General features: G+C 46.2%; 1 protein-coding gene across 2 annotated transcripts in view; it reads right to left on the bottom strand.

Annotated features, from left to right (window-relative positions):
• Positions 1-274: 274 nt before the first annotated feature.
• The window catches only part of LOC149354398 (nose resistant to fluoxetine protein 6-like), an 86,878-nt gene continuing 78,515 nt past the window's right edge, over positions 275-8,637 (bottom strand). For both annotated transcript variants that reach the window (XM_089583312.1, XM_089583313.1), the window contains exons 14-15: positions 6,029-6,171; positions 275-1,972 (exon numbers count right to left, since the gene is read on the bottom strand). In XM_089583312.1, coding sequence (XP_089439438.1) covers positions 1,676-1,972; positions 6,029-6,171 — 440 coding nt within the window. In that variant the 3' untranslated portion in view covers positions 275-1,675. The remainder of the gene's footprint in view (positions 1,973-6,028; positions 6,172-8,637) is intronic.

Raw genomic sequence — 8,637 nt, 5'->3', positions numbered from 1 at the left:
GGTGGATCTAGCGACGGACGGAAAAGGAATGGCCATGTTCTCGTCTCGTAATGTGTAAGAGGACTTCGTTGAATCAGATTTTTTTTCTCTCGAGGAATTTCCCGGGGGACGTGCGAGTTTGTTTGTAGCCCATTTGGTCATATCGAGAAACGCTACTACCATGTCACTGGATCCTCGTAAGGAGGTCGAGCGACTACATCAGCCACCTCCGACAGGAATAATTGGAAGTGAAGGTACCAAGAAAAGAAAACAGCCATGCGTTCCCACCGATCACTTTTTATTTCTGCTAAAAGTTGCTTCATCGCTATACGTACACAAGACTCGCCTCGGAACTTCGGCCCACGGGATTCAACATCATTTTGCAAAGCTGCCGTCACGATTACGCACCGACTTCAGACGCTAGGGCAGCAAAATGTCGAAAAATGAGACACTAGTAAGGAACAACAATTCGGAGATTTAATTGGAAAAGTCGCTGTCATGCGAGAACCAAGAACATTTGAAGGGGTACGTGATTTATATTTTTGTACATAATATATGAGAGGCAGGACGGGGAGAACCTGACGCTTTGTGTTTATTTTGCTTCTACCTGTTCGTTTCCAAAATTTCGGGGGAGGGTGGGGGGGACAGGAATTTGTAGAGCTAAGCTTACTGCCATAGCGCATGAATAAGCTAAAGTTGTTATAGTTTTGATTTAGCAGCTTAGCTGTGCATTTGGCCATGGAATTTAGATCGTCATCTGTAAGAGAAGGCCTAGCCGTGCTCATGCGAAGCAGGAAAATCTGATCTGGCCACCCGTTTCCTCCCTTAAAAGTGGTGAGGGAATTTCTCTCTCTCTACTTTTTCACGTGCCAATCGTAGAAGGAGGTGGCGTTGAACTGAATTCGATTCAATCAACTGAAAATAAGTAAGCCAGCTTAAATTAATTAACTAATTAATTAATGTCTTATGGCTTACTCTTCAGACTCCAATGTAGAATGTATGGTGATACGCCTAAACTTAAGCCATACAGCTTTCGATGTAAAAGTTTTCACCAAACTTTCACTCGGTTAACCCGAGGAGCTTATGCTGCTATTAACAAAACAATAAATGACAAGATTTATGTCCGCGCAGAGACGGGAGAATATACGCATGTAACGCCGTTTCGTACATGACTCATCGAAGATGATTACGGCAGTTCAATTCAGTTTATTACCTTAAAGGCCCCCTTTTTTAGGGGGTATTACATACATAGTAGAAATAATGCACAGTGGAAATAATAGCGGGAGCATATTTACACGCTGCTTCGCCGTACAAGCAATGACAACATGAAGATAAAAGTGGTTGTTACAGAAGCATGGATTTTTGGTCGATGTAGCGACGAAGGAAACGACTGGGTAGTGGGACAGCGGAATGATATAGGTCCATGCTTTTTTACACATCTCATTTATTTTGGCACTTAAGAAGAAGGGATGAAATGTTCTGTCAACACCAGGGCCACATTTTTGTGAGACGCGGGCGCTGAAGCAAGAAACACTTATTGAAGCCCCATTTCACTTTTCTTTAATTTCGCTGTGATCTGCAAATACGCTGAAAGCGCAACTTCAGTGTTATCACCCATCGCTTTCATCCGCGGCGCAGACATTACCTTCTGGGTGCTTCTCTATGACTTTCGCGAACTATGTCATCCCCAATAAGGTCAAAGGTGGCAGCTTGTCCGATTGCAGTTCTCGGGAAGAACCCCGTTCGACGCGTTCTTCTCGTAGCTGGTTTGCAGGATGCTCAATTTTCTATCTCCGAACGTCACAACGGCGTCCGGAAGCCTGTCTTGCACAGGGTTGTCATTCGGCGCATCGTCTTTCTCTCTCGCGTCTGTCTTGGGGCGTTGAGGGTCGAAAATCAGCTTGTCGAACCGTCCTGTTGGCGCTTCGCAAAAGATGAACAGAAGGTAACTCAGCAGGTAGCTCCAGACGAGTATGCTGAAGAAAAACGAAACCTGCACAAAGCATGGGTTAAGACACATGGTTAGTTTCGTTTAAGGACTGCGATTTCCTTCAAGCTCTTAAAAAAAAAATCCGCGTTTGAGAAGTACTGGGTAGCGTTTCAGGGGCAGTGATAACTGACACACAGTTCTTGCCACTTTTCCTCCGGCCGGAAAATAGGCAGGTCTTATGACACCATGGTATATGTACGGCTTGAGTCGTTCTTGCATAGAAAATAAAGTAATAGAAAAAAAAACCATCTAATATTTTCTTCACAGATAAACTGCCCGACTTGTTTCGAATCGGCAGCACTTGTGAAACATCTTTTTTTAAGCGCGCACAAATATGTCGAAACATACAAGCTTTATTTCAAGCGCTGCCTGTAGTTTTCAAGCTTTACAATGACCCGAGAACGCGACTCATACTTTTTCATGCCGGGAAGTTTGCATTCTTAACCATAGGTTTTTGCACTTCATATAGTCTCGATGTTGTTTTAAGCTTACCGAACAGAAGAAAATCCTTAGTAGGACACATATGCAGTATAACCGAAAAATAGTGTTTTGAAAATGATGTATCAATAAATGCCGCTAGGAGATGCAGTGTATAAGGCAATGGCAAAGGATAAAGGCTGAGGCAGGCTTGTGCGAGCAAATGCCTTTTGTGAAAATGCGTGATCTTTCAAGAAGTTTTATTCGCAACTTTGCACGTAAACGTTCTAATTAGCACGTGATGAAACGAGTGAATAGACGGACTAGTTAGGGATGCTGTTGACAATTGAGCAGACTCTTTCTTTCCAGAACATCAGTGTTAATGCGTGGAGTTAATAATGCGTCATAATTCGACACATAGACTATGAGACATGCCGCAGTGAATGGCTCCGGTTTAATTCAGACCGGTTGGGTTCTATAACATAAGGAGAGCACACGGGCCTTTTTGCTTTTCGCCTCCATCTAAATGGGACGTCCGAGGACGGGACTCAGTCCCGCGACCTTGGGATCAGGAGGCGAACGCCACAGGCACTGAGCCACCAGGGTGAATCTTTCTAGAATAGAAGTATTGTACATGTAGTTTTGCAAGAAACATGTTTCATCAAAGAGAAGGTAGTAAATAAGATCGCTGAGCTTGGAGCCGATAGCGACGCATAAGGGTATGAGCGTGAAGTGGCGGCCTCTGTTAACTTGCTTAAAAGCAAAGGAACAGATGGAGATACAGGGTCTGTTCTGAAAGTAGTAGGACTCATTTTTTTAAAAAAATAAATTATTTATGCGAATAGTACAAATGATCAGAATTTTTCAAAGTAGCACCCATTCCTATCTACACACTGCTGCCAATGAGTTTTCCAGTTTTCGTACGCCTCCAGGAACGCCTGGACTGGAATACTGTTTAGCTCCCTCGTCACGGCCTGTTGAACCGCCTCTACCGATCCGTGATGCTTCCCCTTGAGCGTCGATTTTATTCTTGGGAATAGAAAAATGTCTGACGGGGCCAAGTCGGGGCTGTAGAGGGTCTGAGGCAGCGTTGCCACCTTGTGGTGGGCAAGATACTCTACTACGCGGAACGGTGTGTGGCTCGGCGCGTTGTCATGATGCAGCCGCCAATTGTTTGCGATGGCTGGGCGGACGCGAACAATGCGTTTTCGCAGTATTTTGAGGACTTCCACGTAAAAAACTGAATTAAGTGTTTGTCCAGGCGGTACGAACCCTTTGTAGATGGCTCCATGTCGACCAAAAAAGCAAATTAGCATAGACTTTTGCTTGGATTTGGTTGGTTTATGGTTTATGGGGTTTAACGTCCCAAAGCGACTAAGGCTATGAGAGACGCCGTAGTGGAGGGCTCCGGAAATTTCGACCACCTGGGGTTCTTTAACGTGCACTGACATCGCACAGTACACGGGCCTCGAATTTCTCCTCCAAAGAAATTCAGCCGCCGCGACCGGGATGCTTGGATTTGCTCATTAGCGCTTTCTTGGGGCGTGGGGAAGAAGCGGTGTGCCATTCTGAGCTCTGCCGCTTGCTCTCAAGGTCGTATTCCGACACCCACGTCTCGTCACAGGTCACTACATTGTCCAGAAAATCGGGGTCCTCATTCACATGATGAAGAAGATCCTGGCAGATCGCTTTCAGGTTGGACTTTTGCTCCTCTGACAACACTCGCGGCACTAACTTCGCGCACACTTTCCTCATGGCTAAGTTTTCTGTCACAATCTCAAAAATTTGGGCTTGAGGAATGCTCAAGTCATCCGCAATCCTTTTTATACTCATCCTACGATCACTGTTTAGTAAATTTTTCACTCGCGACACATTTTCGTTGGTCTTACTGGTCGAAGGGCGTCCGGAGAGGTCGTCATCTCCCACACCTTCTTTACTTTCTCGGAACAGCTTGTGCCGCTCATAAACACCTGAACTACCCATGGCAACATCACCGTAGTCCTTCTTAATCATGTCGTGAAACTCTTTGCCGTTTTACTAATTTTTACACAACATTTTATCGTATCGCTGATCTAGTAAACGCTCCATGATTCTGGGTGACGAGGTGCTTCGATAGGGGTTCACAGTACAAGCGACTTGCTCTCTTCAACAGCCGAGAGCCGACTGCCGATTTTTCCCAGCGTTCCCAGTATCCCCCTTCACCGATCCTGCGCGCGCAGACCACCTGAAGTCCGCCAGTTCGCCCAGGAAAAGAACAGTCCTACTACTTTCAGAACAGACCCTGTATGTCTCGTTATCTTCTCTATATATAAGGAATTGTATGGTTTCTATCCAAGAGATACCTGAACACGCAAAAGGCACAGTTAAGGATACTTTGGTAGAGCGCTGTTGATGCCCGACAGGTACCGTTATTCATCCTAAAAAATACGCACGATGCTAAGCAAGTACTTTCAGCATGATGGCTTCCGCGTTCGCCGCGATTCTGCAAAGAATGCAACCAGGGGCAACGCCGTGTTGTGCCTGGTATATATGCCTTGCTTCCTTGCGTATTGGGGTCACAGTGAAGGCGCAAGAGATCGCATGCTTTTTGTCCCTTCGTTCATTCGCATCGCACTCAGTCTGACTCCTGGGTATCTGCTTTTCAGTTAATTTAAATTGTTTGAGTCAAGCTGAAAGCTTCAATTTAAATTTCTTCTCTCCCTCTTGGGTTTTGCAAAAACTTTGTTTGTTAGAGCGGTCGGAGCCGTCAGAACATTTCCTTGCGTTACGGTAGCAATGCAAATATTTACCCGGTTATGACCGAGGTTTAATTTTGTGCAGTTAGGAGATTCGACACACAAAACTTGATATTCAGAAAAAAAGACTTTCTTATGAATTGTTCTGGACTATACAGAATTTATGGGCTCCCCTTGAGTTCCTTGTGGCTCAACTGGCTTCATTTAGCTCATTGTATTCAAATGATTCAAATAAAATTCGGAGGAGATGTGCGCCTTAAAAGCTAGAAAGGACGCGACGAATAGGATGCAAGGCCACTAAAACAGATATTATCAAGAATACGCAAGTTCTTATCAGGTCGCTAACTAATCCACCTATGTACGCACTAAGAATGTGCCAAGGATCAGAAAGCACTCCAAGCATGAAAACAGCGGTAGTGGGGCACTACTAAATCTACTTTCAGATATTCCCCTATTAGAGCAGGCAATGAATGCGCGATGCAGCAGAAGTCGATGCTTGTTTATTTGCAACGCATTTCGAGCTTTCGGTTCCCTGCTAGAAAATATTGTTTTCGATTCCCTGAAAGTAATACCCATTTTCGCGAATCAGTGACGGACCTCTTACTTTATGCAGCATGCTAGACACGCTACACGCCCACACTGCATTTCTTACGATTCGTACCCGTGCTGCAACTACGCTCCTTGCCAAGAACTGATTGTGCATGCGTGATGCGCATTATTATCTCATAGCACAGCAATACCGCAACGGTAAGCCGGAACAACTAGCACCCTTCTCAAACGCTCTGAAATCCCTAGAGGGGATTGATCTTCGGTGGCGATAAGCGGTGGCCTAAGTGCTGGTGACCTTGGCCGGTGTATGTAACCGCTGCACCTTCCAAAGCTGAACGTTTTTGGCCTAGACACTCACCACAAAGAAGTGCGAAAAAAATATCCTCTCCCTGGAGATGTGAAGGTACAGGTGTATGAAGGGCAGATGGATGATGTACACGCCGAAGGCCAGCCTGCTAAGAGGCGTGAAGGCGCTCCACGACAGGAACTTGTTGAGAAAGCCTAGGGGAACAGACAAGATGAATGGTAAAAAGAACTGAACCATGCAGCACATGATTTGCAGTACTAAAATTTGTCAGAGCCCAATGGCTTCGGGGGCCCTAATAAACGAGAACCGTTAGACACGTCTAAGCGATTTTATGTTTCGTTCTGGCTCTAATGTGTGGAAGGGAGGTTAGAGCAATTTCAGACAGGAAGCAGGTAAGGGTGCAGACGGTAAGAGGGCTATTAGCAACAAGCGCAGTTGATAGCAGTGCTCGTCTCATCTGCGTGCAGCTTTCACGTCCTGACCAAGGTCGCGCTTCCCTCCTTTCGATATGTCTCACCAAATGGTCCGAAGGTCTGCCCTCCTGAAGTAAGTAAGAAAGAATATGTTTCTTTGTAAGAATAAGAATATGTTTGATTTGGGAACTTGGTAAGCAGGAAGAAGTAGAAAAGAAGCGAGGCAAATCTAATTCTCTAGCAAAAGTCAAGGTGTTGTATGGGTGGTTTAGCGTCCCAAAGCTGCACCAGGGCTCTCCGAAACGCCGTAGTGGAGGGATCTGGCGTAATTTAAACCACCTCGATGTTTTTTGGACTAGCCCTGAGAGTACTGAGCACATTGATTTTTTTCGAACTTCACCCTCATGGCGACGATGCTCCCGCGGCTGGACTGCGACTCCGCGACGTCGTACCCTAGCAGGGCGCCTCTTAGTGACTGCGGCGGGTCTTGGCTATAGTGGCACTACTGCCGGACATTCTCTGGCATTTTGCACGGCACATTCAAATTAGGGTTTCATTGTTGCAACTATGCCTTATGGGGACCTGCGGCGTAGATAAAGCATGCGGTCTTTATTATTTGTATCCACAGTAAATGACATTGTGACTCCTAAACATCCAAAGAGGTCGCCGATGCAGTAATATTAAAGATTTTAATCTTCCCCAGAAATTGTCGTTTCGAGCTTATGGTGTCGCAACGCACCGGCCAATTTCGGCAGCGGAAATTAGGTGGCGTCCAGACTTGGCGCTCCCTTTCGATTGGTTGGGCGTCCAGTTTGCATATTGTTCCTTTATACTCGCCAAATGGATCCAAAATAGTATGTCTGTGAGTACTGCAAGCTTTTCACATACCAAACAAAAAACTGAAAAGAAGCAGTGAATGCGAACGAAAACTAATAAGAATAACGCTAGGGGCAAAACTTTTCATTTCGCTTCAGTATTTCCTGGGGGTGAGCGCAGTTGCTCAAACCACACCAAGAAGGCAGCGAAAAAAATGCAAAACGGTGGACACACCTTGCCTAAAAATATGAAGAGAAAGGCCGGACAGGAGAGGAGAGCCGAGGTTGGGTGGGGGGGGGGGGGGAGACACCATTTCAATCCCACCAAAAAAGAAGCACCGGGGAGCTTCGTTTGGTAAGGTCGTCACCCCTGCCCTGTCTCCTTGTCTATGGCGCGTATACGGGGAAGACGCCGCCAAAATGCGCGGCTGTGGGCTGCCCCGGCAAAGCAACAATTCCATGCAAGCTTCCGCTGCGTGAGTGGCAGGCGAGGTTCTCATTGGCAGCGCACAAGCTCAGTACTGGGTGAGTGATTTCACTCACACAGTACTGAAACGCGTTTTCTTTTAATCTTTTTATTTCGAATTTTCAATGGGAAATAACTTCATTTGCATGCTCCGATATCAATAGTTCTTGTTGCACTGTTCTCTGGAACCCGTGGCGAGTACATTTAATGACATTATTCAACACTGAGGAAAGCATCGCGGTGCCCCTTTATGCGTTCTACAGAAAGTGCTGATTCGAGGCTTCGGCGGGAGGCTCATTCATAACGGAGCCCATGCCTTAGTATTCCATCAAGCGTTGAAATATCCTCGTAATTCCAATTTGGTGGCCAAGCTGTTATAGTTGACAGTATGACACAATAAGGAAACACCTATCAATCGCCTTTGATCCACAGTGATATGCGCGACAGAAGACACCGCCAAGCTTGTTCAAGCAAAACATCATACAGGGGTGTCGTCACTGGGAATACCTAGAAGGGATAAGGGGTGTCATAGCCCCAGTGATCACGAGGTGGCTCAGTTGGGAACTAGAATTCCAGCAGCCCCGAATGAAGGACAGAGTCTCATGGGCCACAGCGGAAGCTGCGTCGGTGCTGGCTGGTAAGCATTGCTAGGCGCGGCCCACAGCGAGGCATTAAGGAGGGAATCCTGGTTACGCCTTACATTCCGATAGCCGCGTCGGCGTCGACGTATCCGACTTAAGGGACGCCATTCTGCTGGTTTAAAACGCTTCCACTAGGCGTATATAATGTTTTGAATAATATAGTTCCGCACACGGCTAAAGAGCGTCAAGGTTTTAGGACCGCTTCTGTTTTTGATCTATACCAATGATCTGCCAGCACATGTGACCAGTTCAATAAGATTGTATGCAGACGACTGTTGTGTCTACCGCCGTATCTTCTGTGAAAAAGATTCGGAACTGCGGCAAA

Source organism: Amblyomma mixtum, chromosome 3 (genome assembly GCF_055824585.1).
Source record: "Amblyomma mixtum isolate Tamu chromosome 3, ASM5582458v1, whole genome shotgun sequence".
Classification (NCBI taxonomy): Eukaryota; Metazoa; Arthropoda; class Arachnida; order Ixodida; family Ixodidae; genus Amblyomma; species Amblyomma mixtum.
The sequence above is the reverse complement of the archived record's forward strand: the minus strand, read 5'-3'. Positions and strand labels throughout refer to the sequence as shown.